Source organism: Lithobates pipiens, unplaced genomic scaffold, assembly GCF_037356315.1.
Source record: "Lithobates pipiens isolate NorthernLeopardFrog02 unplaced genomic scaffold, aLitPip1_a1.2 Scaffold_44, whole genome shotgun sequence".
NCBI classification, from domain to species: domain Eukaryota; kingdom Metazoa; phylum Chordata; class Amphibia; order Anura; family Ranidae; genus Lithobates; species Lithobates pipiens.
Window position 1 is genome coordinate 1,657,697 of NW_027507870.1, and position 21,872 is coordinate 1,679,568.

General features: G+C 45.4%; 1 protein-coding gene across 1 annotated transcript in view; it reads left to right on the forward strand.

Moving 5' to 3' along the window:
• Positions 1 to 19,129, forward strand: part of LOC143956876 (uncharacterized) — a 37,849-nt gene extending 18,720 nt beyond the window's left edge. The window contains exons 2-3 of the mRNA XM_077467041.1: positions 12,125 to 12,264; positions 18,193 to 19,129. Coding sequence (XP_077323167.1) covers positions 12,125 to 12,236 — 112 coding nt within the window. The 3' untranslated portion in view covers positions 12,237 to 12,264; positions 18,193 to 19,129. The remainder of the gene's footprint in view (positions 1 to 12,124; positions 12,265 to 18,192) is intronic.
• The last annotated feature ends 2,743 nt before the right edge of the window (positions 19,130 to 21,872 follow it).

Here is a 21,872-nt window from a genome sequence, read left to right on the forward strand (position 1 = left end):
ATACAACAAAACTCAAAAGTCAAACACCACAAAAACTCACCAAACCAGATCTCTATGGTAATATGCATAGGAACACTATCATCCAACACCAGCCCATAGTAGAGTAGTAACGAGGACTCTAAAATAGTGGTAATAGTAATAGTAGCAACAGTACCTATGTTTCCTTATTGCTCTAACCATACAGGATGTCAGGGTCATGGGGGGGGTGAAGAGGTCACATCCACATATTCCAGAATACCTAAAGTGGAACGCATGCTGCACCCCTATACAGGAAATGCGGGTGGAAATGCGTTCCACCCGCAACTTCCGGCCGCCCCACATGTCACTTTCGTCACTGGTGTTCTGCTGATCCTATCCGCAGGCAGCGTTAGCATTGTGTCATCTGCACCTAAAGCTACCCCAATTGCTGGTGTTCTTCTGATCCTATCCGCAGGCAGCTGCAGTAATTACAGTTGGTGTACTGTGTACTCTGCACAGTGTGCACCTAAAGCTACCCCAATTGCTGGTGTTTTGCTGATCCTATCCGCAGGCAGCTTTAGCAATTACAGTTGGTGTATTGTGTCATCTGCACAATGTGCACCTAAAGCTACCCCAATTTCTGGTGTTCTTCTGATCCTATACCACAGGCAGGCAGCTGCCTTAATTACAGTTGGTGTACTGTGTACTCTGCACAGTGTGCACATAAAGCTACCCCAATTGCTGGTGTTCTTCTGATCCTATACCGCAGGCAGCTGCAGTAATTACAGTTGGTGTACTGTGTACTCTGCACAGTGTGCACCTAAAGCTACTCCAATTGCTGGTGTTCTGCTGGTCCTATCTGCAGGCAGCTTTAGCAATTACAGTTGGTGTATTGTGCCATCTGCACAGTGTGCACCTAAAGCTACTCCAATTGCTGGTGTTCTTCTGATCCCACCTGCAGGCAGCTTTAGCAATTACAGTTGGTGTATTGTGCCATCGGCACAGTGTGCACCTAAAGCTACCCCAATTGCTGGTGTTCTTCTGATCCTATACCGCAGGCAGCTGCAGTAATTACAGTTGGTGTACTGTGTACCCTGCACAGTGTGCACTTAAAGCTACCCCAATTTCTGGTGTTCTTCTGATCCTATACCACAGGTAGGCAGCTGCATTAATTACAGTTGGTGTACTGTGTACTCTGCACAGTGTGCACATAAAGCTACCCCAATTGCTGGTGTTCTTCTGATCCTATACCGCAGGCAGCTGCAGTAATTACAGTTGGTGTACCGTATACTCTGCACAGTGTGCACCTAAAGCTACCCCAATTGCTGGTGTTCTGCTGATCCTATCTGCAGGTAGCTTTAGCAATTACAGTTGGTGTATTGTGCCATCTGCACAGTGTGCACCTAAAGCTACCACAATTGCTGGTGTTCTTCTGATCCTATACCGCAGGCAGCTGCAGTAATTACAGTTGGTGTACTGTGTACCCTGCACAGTGTGCATTTAAAGCTACCCCAATTGCTGGTGTTCTTCTGATCCTATACCGCAGGCAGGCAGCTGCATTAATTACAGTTGGTGTACTGTGTACTCTGCACAGTGTGCACATAAAGCTACCCCAATTGCTGGTGTTCTTCTGATCCTATACCGCAGGCAGCTGCAGTAATTAAAGTTGGTGTACTGTGTACTCTGCACAGTGTGCACCTAAAGCTACCCCAATTGCTGGTGTTCTTCTGATCCTATAATAAACAAAAAAGAAAAGGAGGGCACACCGACCTAGTGCATTACCACTAATAGAGCTTTATTCAATAAAACACAGCAAAATATATACTCACAAATGAGTATTGATAGAAGGCATAATCAATAAAGCAGGGTCAACTTTTCAGAACATCGACAAGCCTGGACCTGATGACAAGTAGATCAAGCAATACCCCAAAAAATGGCTGACGCGTTTCAGGGGAGATCCCCTTTCTTCAGAGCCTAGACGGGCAATGGTTTCTCACATACAGACAGCCCTATATATATGTGTGTGTGTCTCAGTGTGCGTGCGGCCACGCACCCCAGGCTCCACCTGAACTACCCCTACAAGCCACACCCCAAAGGGGAAAAAAAAGGGTATTTGTTCATTAATTAACTACATTAAATTAGACATTATTGTTGTATGGCAATAGAATCATTTTATGTATATAGTATAATAGTAATATTAATAGTAGTAGTGCATAGATACAACAAAACTCAAAAGTCAAACACCACAAAAACTCACCAAACCAGATCTCTATGGTAATATGCATAGGAACACTATCATCCAACACCAGCCCATAGTAGAGTAGTAACGAGGACTCTAAAATAGTGGTAATAGTAATAGTAGCAACAGTACCTATGTTTCCTTATTGCTCTAACCATACAGGATGTCAGGGTCATGGGGGGGGTGAAGAGGTCACATCCACATATTCCAGAATACCTAAAGTGGAACGCATGCTGCACCCCTATACAGGAAATGCGGGTGGAAATGCGTTCCACCCGCAACTTCCGGCCGCCCCACATGTCACTTTCGTCACTGGTGTTCTGCTGATCCTATCCGCAGGCAGCGTTAGCATTGTGTCATCTGCACCTAAAGCTACCCCAATTGCTGGTGTTCTTCTGATCCTATCCGCAGGCAGCTGCAGTAATTACAGTTGGTGTACTGTGTACTCTGCACAGTGTGCACCTAAAGCTACCCCAATTGCTGGTGTTTTGCTGATCCTATCCGCAGGCAGCTTTAGCAATTACAGTTGGTGTATTGTGTCATCTGCACAATGTGCACCTAAAGCTACCCCAATTTCTGGTGTTCTTCTGATCCTATACCACAGGCAGGCAGCTGCCTTAATTACAGTTGGTGTACTGTGTACTCTGCACAGTGTGCACATAAAGCTACCCCAATTGCTGGTGTTCTTCTGATCCTATACCGCAGGCAGCTACAGTAATTACAGTTGGTGTACTGTGTACTCTGCACAGTGTGCACCTAAAGCTACTCCAATTGCTGGTGTTCTGCTGGTCCTATCTGCAGGCAGCTTTAGCAATTACAGTTGGTGTATTGTGCCATCTGCACAGTGTGCACCTAAAGCTACTCCAATTGCTGGTGTTCTTCTGATCCCACCTGCAGGCAGCTTTAGCAATTACAGTTGGTGTATTGTGCCATCGGCACAGTGTGCACCTAAAGCTACCCCAATTGCTGGTGTTCTTCTGATCCTATACCGCAGGCAGCTGCAGTAATTACAGTTGGTGTACTGTGTACCCTGCACAGTGTGCACTTAAAGCTACCCCAATTTCTGGTGTTCTTCTGATCCTATACCACAGGTAGGCAGCTGCATTAATTACAGTTGGTGTACTGTGTACTCTGCACAGTGTGCACATAAAGCTACCCCAATTGCTGGTGTTCTTCTGATCCTATACCGCAGGCAGCTGCAGTAATTACAGTTGGTGTACCGTATACTCTGCACAGTGTGCACCTAAAGCTACCCCAATTGCTGGTGTTCTGCTGATCCTATCTGCAGGTAGCTTTAGCAATTACAGTTGGTGTATTGTGCCATCTGCACAGTGTGCACCTAAAGCTACCACAATTGCTGGTGTTCTTCTGATCCTATACCGCAGGCAGCTGCAGTAATTACAGTTGGTGTACTGTGTACCCTGCACAGTGTGCACTTAAAGCTACCCCAATTGCTGGTGTTCTTCTGATCCTATACCGCAGGCAGCTGCAGTAATTAAAGTTGGTGTACTGTGTACTCTGCACAGTGTGCACCTAAAGCTACCCCAATTGCTGGTGTTCTTCTGATCCTATAATAAACAAAAAAGAAAAGGAGGGCACACCGACCTAGTGCATTACCACTAATAGAGCTTTATTCAATAAAACACAGCAAAATATATACTCACAAATGAGTATTGATAGAAGGCATAATCAATAAAGCAGGGTCAACTTTTCAGAACATCGACAAGCCTGGACCTGATGACAAGTAGATCAAGCAATACCCCAAGAAATGGCTGACGCGTTTCAGGGGAGATCCCCTTTCTTCAGAGCCTAGACGGGCAATGGTTTCTCACATACAGACAGCCCTATATATATGTGTGTGTGTCTCAGTGTGCGTGCGGCCACGCACCCCAGGCTCCACCTGAACTACCCCTACAAGCCACACCCCAAAGGGGAAAAAAAAGGGTATTTGTTCATTAACTACATTAAATTAGACATTATTGTTGTATGGCAATAGAATCATTTTATGTATATAGTATAATAGTAATATTAATAGTAGTAGTGCATAGATACATCAAAACTCAAAAGTCAAACACCACAAAAACTCACCAAACCAGATCTCTATGGTAATATGCATAGGAACACTATCATCCAACACCAGCCCATAGTGGAGTAGTAGCGAGGACTCTAAAATAGTGGTAATTGTAATAGTAGCAACAGTACCTATGTTTCCTTATTGCTCTAACCATACGGGATGTCAGGGTCATGGGGGGGTGAAGAGGTCACATCCACATATTCCAGAATACCTAAAGTGGAACGCATGCTGCACCCCTATACAGGAAGTGCGGGTGGAAATGCGTTCCACCCGCAACTTCCGGCTGCCCCACATGTCACTTCTGTCACTGGTGTTCTGCTGATCCTATCTGCAGGCAGCTGCAGTAATTACAATTGGTGTACTGTGTACTCTGCACAGTGTGCACCTAAAGCTACCCCAATTGCTGGTGTTCTTCTGCTCCTATACCACAGGCAGCTGCAGTAATTACAGTTGGTGTACTGTGTACTCTGCACAGTGTGCACCTAAAGCTACCCCAATTGCTGGTGTTCTTCTGATCCTATACCGCAGGCAGCTGCAGTAATTACAGTTGGTGTACTGTGTACTCTGCACAGTGTGCACCTAAAGCTACCCCAATTGCTGGTGTTCTTCTGATCCTATCTGCAGGCAGCTGCAGTAATTACAATTGGTGTACTGTGTACTCTGAACAGTGTGCACCTAAAGCTACCCCAATTGCTGGTGTTCTGCTGATCCTATCTGCAGGCAGCTTTAGCAATTACAGTTGGTGTATTGTGCCATCTGCACAGTGTGCACCTAAAGCTACTCCAATTGCTGGTTTTCTTCTGATCCTATCTGCAGGCAGCTTTAGCAATTACAGTTGGTGTATTGTGCCATCTGCACAGTGTGCACCTAAAGCTACCCCAATTGCTGGTGTTCTTCTGATCCTATACCGCAGGCAGCTGCAGTAATTGCAGTTGGTGTACTGTGTACCCTGCACAGTGGGCACTTAAAGCTACCCCAAATTCTGGTGTTCTTCTGATCCTATACCACAGGCAGCTGCAGTAATTGCAGTTGGTGTACTGTGTACCCTGCACAGTGGGCACTTAAAGCTACCCCAAATTCTGGTGTTCTTCTGATCCTATACCACAGGTAGGCAGCTGCATTAATTACAGTTGGTGTACTGTGTACTCTGCACAGTGTGCACATAAAGCTACCCCAATTGCTGGTGTTCTTCTGATCCTATACCGCAGGCAGCTGCAGTAATTACAGTTGGTGTACCGTATACTCTGCACAGTGTGCACCTAAAGCTACCCCAATTGCTGGTGTTCTGCTGATCCTATCTGCAGGCAGCTTTAGCAATTACAGTTGGTGTATTGTGCCATCTGCACAGTGTGCACTTAAAGCTACCCCAATTGCTGGTGTTCTTCTGATCCTATACCGCAGGCAGCTGCAGTAACTACAGTTGGTGTACTATGTACTCTGCACAGTGTGCACATAAAGCTACCCCAATTGCTGGTGTTCTCATGATAGTAATAATACTACAGGCAGGTCGTTGATTTTGCTAGATGCAGTATATCAGTATATACGTCCCAGCTTGGTGCAGCTACATCTCCCCGCAGGCCATTAGTATGTCTGGAAGGCCAACAAGGAGAGGCAAACAGTCGCGAGTCAATAAAAGAGGGCAAGCAGGCTCTGTGTCTAGAGGCAACAGTGCTAGTCGTGGACACGGTACATCCTCATTGGAACGTGGCCATGGGACACGCTTGTCCTTTTTTTCGACAGCTGGATGTGTTGAGCCGCAACATGCCAAAGATTTGGTAGAGTGGATGACCAAGCCGTCCTCATCCTCCTTATCCTCTCTCACCCAGACTCAGGGTACTGGCAAAGCAGCTGCCAACACGGCCTTTTCACTTGGCTCAAATTCATCAGTCACTGCTTCCCTAGCTCCACCATGTCCTCCTGAGGAGTCCCCTGAACTGTTTGAGCACAGTGTTGGGTACATGCTCCATGAGGATGCCCAGCATTTTGAAGGCTCTGATGATGATACCCAGCTAGAGGAAGGCAGTAACGTGAGCGCAGAGAGAGGGGATGCCCAAGAAGGACAGCAATCTGGCAGTCATGTTCCCCCAGCTGCAGCATACTGCCAGGTTTGCTCCAGTGATGAGTAGGGAGGGGATGATGAGGTCACTGACTCCACGTGGGTGCCTTATAGGAGAGAGGAGGAAGAGGAGGCACATCTCCAATGAGGCAGGATGCCCTCCAGGGGCCAGCTTAAGGGCAGCACATCGACTGCATCACACCGCAGAGATCCGCATGTGCAGGGCGCTGCCTCTGCGCGTTATTCCAAAAGTTCTTTGGTGTGGGCCTTTTTTGATACAAGTGCATTAGATCGCACGACTGCTATTTGCAACATAATTCTCAAGCGTATCTCACGTGGCCAAAACATCAGCCGCTTGGCACCACATGCTTGGCCAGACATATGTCGATCTGCCATGCAGTTCATTGGCAGGTGTACCTAAAAGACAGACACCAAATAACAAAGCGGACCTCTCCTTGCTCCTCATCTGCTGGGATCTCCATCCCCGCTATACTTTCAGTCCTCTCTGAAACCTGCAGTGAGAGGAATGAAGGTGTAGAATTAGGTGTGTCACAGCCAAGTACTTGCGGGCACTCTGCTATTGTTACACCGACGTCCGATTGTACCAGGAAAATTTTCCTGTCCCAGCTGCTGCACAGCCGAAAGAAGTTCACTCCCAGCCATCCACATGCCCAGTGGTTGAATGCTAGCTTGGCTAAATTGCTAGCACTTCAACTGCTGCCTTTTCAGTTGGTAGACTCTGCCCCCTTCCGTGAGTTTGTGGAATGTGCGGTTCCTCAGTGGCAGGTTCCCAAACGCCACTTTTTCTCACGGAAGGCGATTCCAGCCCTGTACCGGCATGTGGAAGGCAATGTCTATGCCTCGCTGGACATGGCGGCTAGCGGTAAGGTGTATATTACCGCTGACTCATGGTCCAGCAGGCATGGACAGGGATGTTACCTATCTTTCACGGCGCATTGGGTGACTCTTCTAGCAGCTGGGAAGGATGCAGGACAAGATGCAGTAGTGTTGGCGGTTGTTCCACCACCACACCTCCAAAATGCTACTACTGGTGATTCTGACACACCTCTCTTCTCCATCCCCTCCTCTTCTTCTTCCTCCATGGCCTCTTCCTGTGCTCTGTCCTCAGAACCAGCGGTGCTCCGTAGGCGTTCCAGGGGCTACGCAAGTATGCAGGCAAAAAGATGCCATGCCGTGCTTGCGCTGGTGTGTTTGAGGGACAGGAGCCACACTGGGGCAGATATTTTGGCAGCTCTGCAGGGGCAGGCTGAGAGGTGGTTGATGCCACGTCAGCTTAAGCCAGGAATGTTGGTTTGCGACAATGGCACCAACCTCCTCTCCACCCTCCGACAGGGACTACTTACCCATGTTCCCTGTGTGGCTCAATTCCTTAACTTGGTGGTGCAGCAGTTCTTGGGCAGGTTCCCAGGCTTAGAGGATTTCCTGAGGCAGACCAGGAAAGTCTGTGTGCATTTCCGCCGGTCATATAATACCAGTGCTCGGCTGTCTGACCTACAAAAAGAATTGAACCTGCTCAAGAACCACCTAAGCTGTGACATGCCCACCAGGTGGAACTCAACATTGGCCATGCTGCATTGGCTGCACATGCAGCAGAGGGTCATCAATGAGTACCTGTGCGACTACGGCACCAGGACAGGGTCAGGAGAGCTTGGTTTTTTATCCCACACTAGTGGGCCATGATCAGGGATGCATGCACTGTCCTGTCATCATTTGAGAAGGCCACAAGGATGGTGAGCAGTGACAGTGCATGCATCAGTGACACTGTCCCTCTTGTCCACCTGTTGGAGCATACGCTGCGTGGAATAATGGACAGGGCACTTGAGGCAGAACAGAGGCAGCAAGAGGAGGACTTTCTTGCCTCTGAAGGCCCCCTTTATCCAGACAGTGTTCCTGCTGGCCCGCTGATCACACAGGAGGAGGAGGAGGAAGAGGATTGTGTCAGCATGGAGGTGGAGCCTGGCACTCAGCATCAGCAGCAGTCTTTTAGGTATCATTTACAGTCACAAGAAACCCGTGGACTTGTACGTGGCTGAGAGGAGGTGGCTGCGGATCATGTCGTCCTTAGTGACCCAGAGGACTCCGGACCGAATGCCTCAGCAGTACCTACTCTGCATGGCCTCCCTGATCCTGCAAAGCCTGCGGAAGGATCCTCGTATTCGTCAGATCAAGGAGAGGGATCATAACTGGCTGGCAACCCTCCTTAATCCACGTTACAAGGGAAAGGTTGCGGACCTTATCTTGCCATTGCAGAGGGAGCAGAGGATGAAACATCTTTGGGAGGCCTTGCAGAAAGGTCTGTGCAACGCGTTCCCAGAGACTGGGTGGTTACAAATTCCTGGTCCTGGACAACATGTTACTGAGGCTTCGGTCAGTCAAAGAAGGAGCTGTGGAGAAGGTGGCCGTCTGACCAATGCATTCAGACAATTTTTTAGTCCGCAGCCTCAAGGTATGATCGGTTCCAGCAACCATCGCCAGCATCCATTTTACATGGTGCAGGAATACCTAGGGCAATATCCGACTTGGACACCTTTCCCATCGAAAATCCTCTGGGTTACTGGGTCTTGAGGATGGATCACTCGCCAGAGCTTGCACAGTATGCAATTGAGCTACTGACCTGTCCTGCATCCAGCGTTCTTTGGGAACGCACATTCAGTGCTGCTGGAGGCTTTGTAACCGATCACAGGGTGCGCCTGTCCACGGACTCGATTGATCGACTGACCTTCAAAAAGATGAATCAGTCTTGGATCACCACCAGCTACCAAGCACCTAAAGCTGATGTAACCGAATAATTTTTTTGGAAATGTCACATCCCTTCAAGAATGCCAAAGCTGATGCTGAGTGACTATCCTCTTCTTCCTCAATGATCATGCTGATAGCTTGTAAGAACATTTTTGGTTCTGGGCACCGCTACCAGTGCCTAAGGCCCAATTTTTCAGCTCCTGTTTAACAGGGGCATGTAATTACAATTTTTGATGCAATATTTTGCAGGAGGGTTCGTTGCTGCGCTCATCTACAATATTTGTGAGTGGTTGCAGTGTTGTGGCACCAGTGCCTAAGGCCCAATTTTTCAGCCCCTGTTTAACAGAGGCATGTAATTACAATTTTTGATGCAATATTTTGCAGGAGGGCTCGTTGCTGCGCTAAACTACAATATTTGTGAGTGGTTGCAGTGTTGTGGCACCAGCACCAGTGCCTAAGGCCCAATTTTTCAGCCCCTGTTTAACAGGGGTGTGTAATTACAATTTTTGATCCAAAACTTTGCAGCAGGGCTCATTCCTGCGCTCCAACTAGAGTATCTGGGAGGGGTTGCAGTGTTGTGGCACCAGCACCAGTGCCTAAGGCCCAATTTCTCAGCCCCTGTTTAACAGAGGCATGTAATTACAATTTTTGATGCAATACTTTGCAGCAGGGCTCATTCCTGTGCTCCAACTAGAGTTTCTGTGAGGCATTGTAGTGTTGTGGCACCAGTGCCTAAGGCTCAATTTCTCTGCCCCTGTTCAACAGGGACATGGAATTACAATTCTTGATCTAAAATTTCACAGGAGGGCCCATTCCTGCACCCACCACAAGTAACTGTGAGGGCTTACAGTGTTGTGGCAACACCAGCACCACCACCAAAGGCCCAATTGTTGTGCCCCTGTTCAACAGGTGCATGTAAATACAATTCTTGATATAATATTTCACATCAGGGCCTGTTCCAGAGCCCACCAAGAGAAACTGGGAGAACTTAGTGTTGTGGCACCAGCCCCACCACCTCCACCACCAAAGGCCCAATTTTTCTACCACTGTTCAACAATGACATGTAATTACAATTCTTGATATAATAATTCACAGCAGGGCGTTCCAGCGCCCACCAAGAGTCACTTTGAGGGCTTACAGTGTTGTGGCAACACCAACACTTTAGGCCCAAGTTTCTGCAGAGCATATAGGGCAGGCCCCTACTTAACCTACTCAAACATCCAACTTAGAAACTTCTCCTACTTGCAAACGGAAGGAGACAACAGGAAGTGAGATTCAACCTACCCCTAGGAAGGGAAATTCTCTCCTGTAAGAGTTGATATGGGAAAAATGTGTCTCCCCTACACTGATGCTGTATCCCAATCTTTGTTTCACTAAAAACCTCAAATTTTCAAAAAACATTTGTCATTGGGACAGAAAGTGAGGTGAAATCTTCTGAAGAGGTGCACAGACAGCAAAACAAATGTTACAGGGGTGATAACCCTTCCCTATGTTTTCCAAAAAGCATAAAAATAGATTTTTTGACTGGAGCTACACTTTAAAAATGTACCAGTTCAAAATGACAAACAGATTCTACTTAACACAACAAACCTACACAGTCCCTGTCTTGTTTGCACCGCCTGTATACTGCTGTTCTGAGTATATAGGGTCTGGGGGCCCCACGTCTTTCCTTTATTTAATTTGGGTGCGAGTTTCCCTTAATATCCATACAAGACCCAAAGGGCCTGGTAATGGACTGGGGGGGGGGGGGGGGGGTGTACTCATGCCGTTTGTCTCACTGATTTTCATCCATATTGCTGGGACCAGACATTACATTAAAACTGAAAGCTGTTTTAAATTACTTTTATCCCTTTAGAAATTTCATTTTGTGCGGGGACTGTTCTAGACACGGGAAACACGTGCCACTTTACAGGCATACTACAGACACCCCCCAGGCACGATATTTAAAGGAATATTTCACTTATTTTTCACTTTAAGCGTCATTAAAATCACTGCTCCTGAAAAAACTGCAGTTTTTAAAACTTTGTTTTTGCATTGATACATGTCCCCTGAGGCAGGCCCCGGGTCCCCAAACACTTTTTAGGACAATAACTTGCATATTAGCCTTTAAAATTAGCACTTTTGATTTAGAACGTTCGAGACCTATAGACTTTAATGGGGTTCTAAAGTTCGTGCAAATTTTCGGTCCGTTCGCAGGTTCTGGTGCAAACCGAATCGGGGGTGTTCGGCTCATCCCTAGTGATGCCTATCAATACCATCTATCAGTGTCCATCAGTGCCATGTATCGGTGCCCAGCAGTGCTGCCTATCAGTGCCACCCATAAGTACCCATTAGTGCAGCCTTTCAGTGCCCATCAGTGTCACCTATCAGTGCCCACCAGTGCCACCCATGAGTGCCCATCAGTGCCGCCTATCAATGCCCATCAGTGCTGCATATCAGTGCTGCATATCAGTGCCACCCATCTGTGCCGCCTACCAGTGCCCATTGTCAGTGCCCATCAGTGCCACCTGATTGGTGCCACCTCATCAGTGCCACCTTATCAGAGCCCATCAGTGAAGGCAAAAACTTACTTATTTACAAAATGTTATAACTGAAACAAAAGAAAAACTTTTTATTTTTTTCAGATTTGTTTTATTTTTTATTTATTTGTTTAACAAAAAATAAAAATGGCAGAGGTGATCAAATACCACCAAAAGAAAGCTCTATTTGTGGAAACAAAATTATAAAAATGTAATTTGGGTACAGCGTTGTATGACCGCGCAATTGTCATTTAAACAGTGACAGCGCTGAAAGCAGAAAATCGGCTTAGGCAGGAAGGGGGGTGTATTGAAGTAGTTAAAATAATGCTGTGCCGTATCGCAAAAAAATGGCCTGGTCATTAAGGGGGGGGGGGTGTAAATCTTCCGGAGCTGAAGTGGTTAAACCACATTTTTGTCCATTGTGTTACATAAATTTAGATGTACTAATTTATTATTATTATTATTATTGTCATGCGCCAGGTCTTTTTACTCACACTTCTTCTTCTATTGTTCTTCAGTTCTCACTCAGGAAAGTTAAAGTTCCGCACTGCCAGTTCGGAGGGCCATAAAGCCATCAGCAAGTGGAGGGGACTGTATGATGCCATATCACAAGTTAGCGGAGGGAGGTGATAACATGCAAGAATCCATCCATAAAAAGGTAATAGTCTCAAAGGTTGGTGCTGTGATCCATAGAATTGATCTGCATGTAAGGTTGCCACCTTCTCTTCAAGTCAAACCCAAACACTTTAGCGGCGCACAGCATTTTTGTTTTTTATAGTATAAACTATACATATATTTTGCTATTAAATAACATTTCTAATCATATGAAGTTAATAACAAGAGTCCCCCTTTACATCAGAGTCCCCCTTTACATCAGAGTCCACAGAGTCCCCCCTTTACATCAGAGTCCACAGAGTCCCCCTTTACATCAGAGTCCACAGAGTTCTCCTTTTATACCTGAACTCATAGAGTTGCCTTACACTGTAAGGGGGAACACTGGCAACTCTGATGTAAGGTTGAACTCTGGGGACTCTAACATAAGGGATGCTCTAGGAATCCTGATTTAAAGGGATTGTAAAGTTAAAAAATGTTTTTAAAAAAAATAACAAACATGTTATACTTACCTCCACTGTGCAGTGACCCCGAACCTGCTCTTCTGGGGTCCCTCGGCGGCTGTCTCGGCTTCTTCCCGCAGGTACTTCTCACATTCATGCGAGCTCCCTCACATGGTGAGAAGCACCTGCGGGCGCGCTCCCGTGATACAGCCGGCGGCTATAGCCGCTCACTGTGTCACACGGCCCCCACCCCCACGGCGCTCCACGTCAGTGGATGTGATTGACAGTAACCTGCCACACACCTCACCTCACATACTTCAAAGTCTTGCAGGACACGGCTGCTAATGGGAACTGAGTTCCTGTTGTGGAAAAAGTAGAGGAACTCCGTTCCCATGCGTTCCCGCAGGACTTGAGCCCTGCTTTGCACCCTTCTGAGGAAACCTTGTTGTGCTGATGACATTTCTCCATTCACATTACCTTAGAACAAAGCCCTCCAGCACCGTGCTGCTACCGCTGAGAGGGCTGACCTCCCCCCCACCCCCGGTCTGCCTTCCGGGGTCACGTCCTCCAGCTAAATGAGTGACCGAGGGCGCGATGACATCACTCCTGCGCATGCACGCGGGAGCTGCCCTTTACGGCATGGGCTCTGAAGGTTCGACACTGTATGACGGACCTTCAAAGCGAATGTGCTGGTGACGTCACTGGCTGCGCGCACTCTGAATATTTCCTAAACTGTGATATTCACAGTACCTACAGGTAAGACTTACTATAGGCTTGCCTGTAGGTACAAGTGGTAGAATGGGGTTTAATACCACATTAACAATAAATAAATCAATTATTTTTCTCATAAATGTCAATTTAATGCATTTATAGGTAGCCCTTTTATCAGGGTTCTCAGCCACGTTGAATGGGATTGTGTAATCAAATGGGTATAAAGGTTTGAAAATATTAACAAAAAAATACAATGCTGATATTGCTAAATCATTTACCCATTTGCATCCACTATCCCAATCAACTTAGTCAGGAGCCATGATGGGGGGGGGGGGGGGGTTCACTACAGTCCCCCAAAACAGGTTGGTTTATCTTGCATGATGAAATATTTTGAACTCTTTAGGTGCATTCACACCTGTGAATTTACCTGTAGCACCCCTCTGACACCCCAAAGGCAGGATAGCACCACCAGGGGAGGGGTAGCATTTCACTCCATGGCTGAGTCCATGGCTAAAATGAGGGGGGACAGAGAAAGAATATTGGACCCAGCCACTTTTGTCTTTAAAGTTTTATTGCAGATCATTTAAAGAGATGAGGGTTAGGGCTCCCAAATGTCGTAGCAGATCACTTACAGACTCTCCAGATCCAGATCATTGTCCAGCTTCACAGTGTAAGAACCTTGAAGCTGACCCAGGAACATTGTAAGCACATTCTCAAATTTCAGTGTGTCCCCCAAGGGAGTCACCAGGCCCTCTTCTGAGAGACCTTCTTCCTGGCTCTCTCCAGCGAGGGGCCTCCCCTGGGTCTCTATCCTTGGCACAGCTTCCTCCAGACCAGGCAGGACAGCTTCGGGACCACTTCAGCACACGTTAGGCCTCAAAACAGGATATTGGGCCTAACAGCAGAGCTCCATCCAGCAGCACCTCCCTTAGGCCTCAGCCCAGGGCAAGAGACCAAGCACATGGCCCATCCCAACTATTTATTCACTCCCCCAGCATGCACCAGTGGCAACCAGTGGCCTATCAGATTGGCTGTAGGCAATGTTAATACTCATAATTTTGTTTTGCTTGTGAAACCTCCTGCTACGACCAGTGACACCTACAGGTGACAGTGAGAAAGCCCAAGCCAACTTAAAGTGGTTGTAAAGGCAGAAGGTGCATTCTGTACATAAATGCCGCGTACACGCGATCGGAAATTCCGCCAACAAAATTCTGATGCAATCCTTTGGTCGGAAATTGCGACCGCGTGTACGCTCCATCGGACTTTTGCTGGCGGCATTTCCACCAGCAAAAGATTGTGAGCAGGTTCTCTTATTTTTCCGACGGAAAAAGTTTCTTTTGGAAATGTAGTTCGTCTCTATGCAATTCCTTCGCGCAAAATTCCTACGCATGGGATTGGAAGGAAATTGGAAGGAAATATCGCCCAGTGTGGAGGGTCTATCCTCATATGTGCCCATATGATCTCTATAGTTTGAGATCCTACAGATCTGGTAAGCGGCCACCTGGTCACACTTCACTCTTTTGGCTGATATCTGCTGGATTAAATCAATGTGAGGAAGAAAAGAGAATCTTTGCTACATTGTTTAACTATTGGCTACCTTTGCTACATCGGAAAGGATTCTTAGAATTTTTTTGACCCTTTGTGTCAGAATTATTGACTCTTTGCTACAGTTGTTCAACCCTCCCTTATTGTATGGTTTGTGGATATTATGGACATTGGTTTGAATTTAATAGCAGATTCATTTATTTTTATTTTTTTTTGTTAATTTATTTTTGCATTTATATTTATTTTCATTTAGTGATTTGTTGATTCACTTTTAAAGGTAACTAGATGTGTGGCACACTAGGTCACTCGATAATTATCATTTAGACTATTCACTTTTTATTCACTTAGGGGTGTGTGTACCTCAAATGTTCAGCCAATTAATTAACATATTTACAATTGAAGTCTTTTTTACATTTATATATAAGCCGAATATTCAGGTTTTTTTAGTTGCAGCACCTTGTTTTGCTTTCGTCTTTTTAGTAACTTACACATTTATATGTCACTTGTTAATACCTAATCAAAGGGTATATGCACATCATTTTTTCTGGTTAGCGCGGATATTTTCCCTTTAACCACTTTGTTGGCTTAAGACCAGACCGCTTTTTGGGATTCGGGCACTGTGTCGCTTTAACTGACAATTGCGCGGTTGTGCGACGTGGCTCCCAATCAAAATTGACGTCCTTTTTTTTCCCCCACAAATAGAGCTTTCTTTTGGTGGTATTTGATCACCTCTGCCGTTTTTATTTTTTGCGCCATAAACAAAAAATAGAGCGACAATTTTGAAAAAAAAAGCATAATTTTTTAATTTTGGTGATAATAAATATCCCCCAAAAATATATAGAAAAAAAACATTTTTTTTCCCTCAGTTTAGGCCGATACGTATTCTTCTACATATTTTTGGTAAAACAAAAATCGCAATAAGCGTTTATTGATTGGTTTGCGCAAAAGTTATAGCGTTTACAAAATTGGGGATAGTTTTATGGCATTTTTATTAATAATTTTTTTTTTTACTAGTAATGGCGGCGATCAGCGATTTTTTTTTTATTGTGACTGCGACATTATGGCGGACACATCGGACATTTTTGACACATTTTTGGGACCATTGTCATTTATACAGCAATCAGTGCTATATAAATGCAGTAATTCCTGTGTAAATGACACTGGCAGGGAAGGGGTTAACCAGGGGGTGACAGTGTAGGGGTTAAGTGTTCCTAGGGGTGTGTTACTAACTGTGGGGGGCTGGGCTTTGTGTTAGTGAACACTGATCTCTGCTCCAATCACATGGAGCAGAGATCAGCATCACTTGTTGCTAGGCAGAACGGGGAGATGCTGTTTACAACGGCGTCTCCCCGTTCAGCAGCCCCGTGAGACGATCGCGGGTATCCCCGCGGCGATCAAGTCCGCGGGACCCGCGACCGGACTTATGGGGGTTCCCGACTGGCACGCGTGCGACTACGCTGCCGGCGCTCACGCGATGGCAGGGCGGCATTTAAAAATGGACGTACCTGTACGCCAATATGCCTGCCCGTGCCATTCTGCCGACGTACATCGGTGTGCGCCGGTCGGGAACTGATTAAATAATGTCTCTGATTAGGAAGCTCCTGAAAATTCAACAACCTCTATAGGGATCGTTCAAGCAAGATCACTGATATATAAGTATGAATTCACACCTGGGAATGCACCTGCACTCTGATTTTAGGTGCGAAAAACCATATTTATAAAATGTATAGAGAACCTTTAGAGTTCTATGTATGAGATAACATAAACTATTTCTTACTTTTTATTCGGTATGTTGTGTGAATGGAAACACATAACAAACATATAGTGGTGTATTATAAAAAAAAAAAAAAAAAAAAAATCACTGTGAGAATGTATGAGCATTCATACAGCCATTTATCTATTATCGTTATCTCCTACAATCATCAGCTCCATCTAGTGGCCATAATCAAGTATTTTTCATTTTGGCTGCAAAGGTGAAAATATAGTATAAGACAGTGATGGCGAACCTTGGCACCCCCAGATGTTTGGGAACTACATCTCCCATGATGCTTATTCACTCTGCAGTGTAGGTGAGCATCATGGGAAATGTAGTTCCAAAACATCTGGGGGTGCCAAGGTTCGCAATCACTGCTATAAGGTATGGCATTTAAAAAAAAAAAAATGTGGATGAAGGTTTGCGTAACCAGTTAGAGACCAGCCACCGCAGTTACACTGCGACAGGTTGGCTCCCCTGGGTGAGCCGTCGTAGCTGTACATCAGACGCTTTAAGAGCACTAGGGGGCGCGACGACAGAGCCGATGCACGTGCCTGGCGGCCGCTATGTCCGCCGGGCATCCGCGATCACTCCTGATAGAGACAGAACAGAGGTCTGTCAATGTAAGCAAACAGATCTCTGTTCTGTCAGGGGTGAGGAGAGCGATCTGTTGTTCCTACTGATTAGGAACAGCGATAGCTCTCCTCCCCCAGGCAGTCCCACCCCCCCCCCCCCACAGTTAGAAACACCTCCCTAGGGAACACATTTAACCCCTTTCCTGCCAGTGACATTTACACAGTAATCAGCGGCTATTTTCAGCTCCGATCGCTGTATAAATGACAACGGTCCCAAAAAAGTGTCAAAAGTGTCCGATGTGTCCGCCGCAATGTCGCAGTCCCGGTAAAAATTGCAGATCTCCGCCATTACTAATAAACAAAAAAATTTATAATAAAAATGCCATAAATCTAGCCCCTATTTTGTAGACGTTATAACTTTGGCGCAAACCAATCAATATACGCTTATTGTGATTTTTTACCAAAAATATGTAGAAGAATACGTATCGGCCTAAACCGAGGAAGAAATGAGTTTTTTTACAAAATAAAAAAATTGGGATATTTATTATAGCAAAAAGTAAAAAATATTGTTTTTTTTTTTTTCAAATTTGTCGCTCTTTTTTTTGTTTATAGCATAAAAAATAAAAACCGCAGAGGAGATCAAATACAAAAAAAAAGGGGCGTCAAAAAAAGGACGTCAATTTTGTTTGGGTGCCACGTCGCACGACCGTGCAATTGTCAGTTAAAGCGACGCAGTGCCGAATCGCAAAAAAATGGCCTGGTCAGGAAGGGGGTAAATCCTTCCGGGGCTGAAGCGGTTAAAGGGTATCGGGATTCACCTGGGAGGTCCATAACTTTTTAGAAATGCATTGTGTGTATATATAGGGTCAATGACCTCCAAGATCAATTCTATTATGTTTAGTAGTTACAGAATGGAGAACATTATTTTCTATGTAAATATTTTCCAGATCCGGGAGAACTTGGAGGAGTACTTACCACACATCCAGCAAGATGAACTCTAGGCAATCAGCAAAATACACAATTGAGTTACTTACCGTATACGGGAGCTGTTCTACCTGCCGAAGTATTTACATTCCCGTCCATCCAGTCCTGAGACTTACACAGCTCTGCCCCACAGCACAGACCTACCTTGAAGGGGAAGAAACATGATTTTTTTTTCTGTTGCAGTTCAATAACACTTATAGGTCTCATTCAATCCCCCAGCCTGTGATTGGAGGAGAAGAAACAAGACTGATGAGCTCAACTCTCTGCTCTCTCTCTCCTCCTATCAGCATGTTCCTTGTAAGCACATGGAATTATTGGTTCCTTGTGCTGCCTCTCCCTCTCTCAGTCTAAGCTCTGCTGTACAGGGGCTGCAAGAGGCTGACACCAAGCAGGGGCGGGAGCAGACACCTCCCAGTCCTTTAACAACCAGTGACATCACAGACTCCATTCGCTTGCATGGCTAGGAATCCCCCAGACTTCCCTTCTTATTCATAACAGGCACTTTGGATTTTGGGGGGAAAAAAAAGAAATGGCCCGAGGTCCCCCAAAAATCAATACAAGCTCTTTATCAAAAGGGGGGGGGGGCAGTGGGTGCCCCCTCCTCCTGAACCCTCCCAGGTCACATGCCCTTAAGATAGGGAGGAACCTTTCCAGGAAGGACTCCACTGGCAAAACACACTTGTCCCAATTTTGAAGAGAACAAGGGCCTCCTCCCCGCAACCCTGGCCCAGTGGTTGTAGGAAGGGGTCTGCAGACGACGGGCTTATGAGTACCCAGGTATGTTCAGCTCATCACTAGAGATCAGCAACACTATGACTAGGGATGAGCCAAGCTGCTCTGGGTCCGGTTTGAACTGGGTTTGATTAACCCTTTTCACTTTTCACTATTTTTCGCACTTTTTTCCTTTCTCCTTTCTTACTGGCCTCTCACATCAATTGATATGTCCACTAGATGTTAATACCCTTTCTCCCTTTATTGTTACAGAAGCCCTAGGCTCATACCTATCACTACTGACCTTTGAAAAGCGTTACCCATCTCAGGTGATGTTCTCCTATTCCTGTTCTCTTGGCCCTCCCTTCGTCTGCATTGCTATCACCTCAGCTCCCGGGGGGGGGGGAGGGTTGCTCTTCACCCCCAAAAATAAGACCGGGTCTTATAATAATTTTGGCTACAAAAAAGACCCTAGGGCTTATTTTCGGGGGTTGTCTTATTATTATCGGTATATTGACATCATTTTAATCCCCCCAAAACAATCTTGGTTAAAGTACTTTTTTAAGATTATGTAGTGCGTTTTGTGGGAGGATTATGCTGGGGTAGGGTGCAGTGTGTCTCCCTTTGGGGCCCTTTTTTTTGAGATGTACCTTTTTACAGCAGCCCTCGGCGATCATGTAACCTTGCCTTGAGCTCTTCTTCTCCGCTCCGAGATTCCCGCGGACATCAGCCCGCTCCGAGCGGTGCAGAGGGAGGGGCCGCAGATGTCAGCCGGGAGGAGAGGAGAAGACCTCTGGCGGCTGTGGATGGGGTATTTTGCATGATCGTTCCGGGGGGGGGACACACTGCACCTTATGCCAGTGTGTAAATTTTACGAAGCGGATACCATTTTTTTTAAAATGAACTTTACTAGGGCTTATTTTCGTGGTAGGGCATGATCGTTGCAAGGGAGGGGGCACTAATGCACCTTGTGCCAGTGTGTAAATTTTACAAAGCGGATACCGTTTTTTAAAAATGAACTTTACTAGGGCTTATTTTCGGGGTAGGGCTTATATTGCAGCCCTGCCTGATAATTTGTGCTAGGTCTTATTTTTGGGGTAGGGCTTACTTTTCGAGGGGGAACACGGTAGTGCCTCTTTTATATCATCACTACCATCTACGTTCCTTACAACCTTACCCATAGGTAAGAGTGTTAGCACCATAGTTTTTGTGCTCCCTCTCTTCCTGTTTTTAACCATTTACCCCTGATTGTGAATTTTGAATTCCATCATAGACACTCCTAGTGTCTAGCCGCTCCCGATGAGCGGAAACAGCCCACGAAACGCGTCGGACATTTTTATTTGACGGGATGCCACAGCAATCATGTGATTTTCCATGGGTTTTACTTGTCTGAATCAATGAATTTTACTATTTATCGTGTTTTTTTTTTTCTCATCTATTGGGTATGTTGCTGGTTCATTATCTACTATGTGCAATAATCTCTATCATGTTATTCGTATTACTATGTGATTTACTAACCATGTTTTTTTATAATTCTGTATAGTACATATTGGCCTACTATTAATGCACCATGCCCAATTATGATAATAATAAATATCCTATTTACTAATTTTGTTTGATTCATTCTACCCAAGTGTTGTGTCTCATATAAAATCCAATTTCCCTCTATCTCCCCTCCTTATCAAATATTAGGGATGGAGACCTGTGTACTGTACAGTCATATAAAGTCCCAACAATTTCCTTGTTTTATAGACTCCCAAAAAGTCCCACATATGTGGTATCCCCGTACTCAGGAGAAGCAGCAGAATATATTTTGGGGTGCAATTCCACATATAACTATGGCATGTGTGAGCAATATATCATTTAGTGACAACTTTTTGTAAACTTTTTTTTTTTTTGTATCATTATTCAATTACTTGGGACAAAAAAAAAAAATATTCAATGGGCTCAACATGCCCCTCAGCAATTTCATTGGGGTGTCTACTTTCCAAAATGGGGTCATTTTGGGGGGGTTTTGTGTTATTTTGGCATTTTATGGCCTTCAAAACTGTGATAGGTAGTGAGGAGTGAAATCAAAAATTTGCACCCTTAGAAATCCTGAAGGCAGTGATTGGTTTTCGGGGTGCCGTACGTGGCTAGACTCACAAAAAGTCCCACATATGTGGTATCCTCGTACTCGGGAGAAGCAGCAGAATATATTTTGGGGTGCAATTCCACATATAACTATGGCATGTGTGAGCAATATATCATTTAGTGACAACTTTTTGTAAACGTTTTTTTTTTTTGTGTCATTATTCAATCACTTGGGACAAAAAAAAAAATATTCAATGGGCTCAACATGCCCCTCAGCAATTTCCTTGGGGTGTCTACTTTCCAAAATGGGGTCATTTGGGGGGGTTTTGTGTTATTTTGCCATGTTATGGCCTTCGAAACTGTGATAGGCAGTGAGGAGTGAAATAAAAAATTTGCACCCTTAGAAATCCTGAAGGTGGTGATTGGTTTTCGGGGTGCCGTACGTGGCTAGACTCACAAAAAGTCCCACATATGTGGTATCCTCGTACTCAGGAGAAGCAGCAGAATATATTTCGGGGTGCAATTCCACATATAACCATGGCATGTGTGAGCAATATATCATTTAGTGACAAATTTTTGTAAACTTTTTTTTTTTGTGTCATTATTCAATCACTTGGGACAAAAAAAAAAAAATATTCAATGGGCTCAACATACCCATCAGCAATTTCCTTGGGGTGTCTACTTTCCAAAATGGGGTCATTTGGGGGTGGGTTGTACTGCCCTGCCATTTTAGCACCTCAAGAAATGAGATAGGCAGTCATAAATTAAAAGCTGTGTAAATTCCAGAAAATGTACTCTAGTTTGTAGACGCTATAACTTTTGCGCAAACCAATAAATATACGCTTATTGACATTTTTTT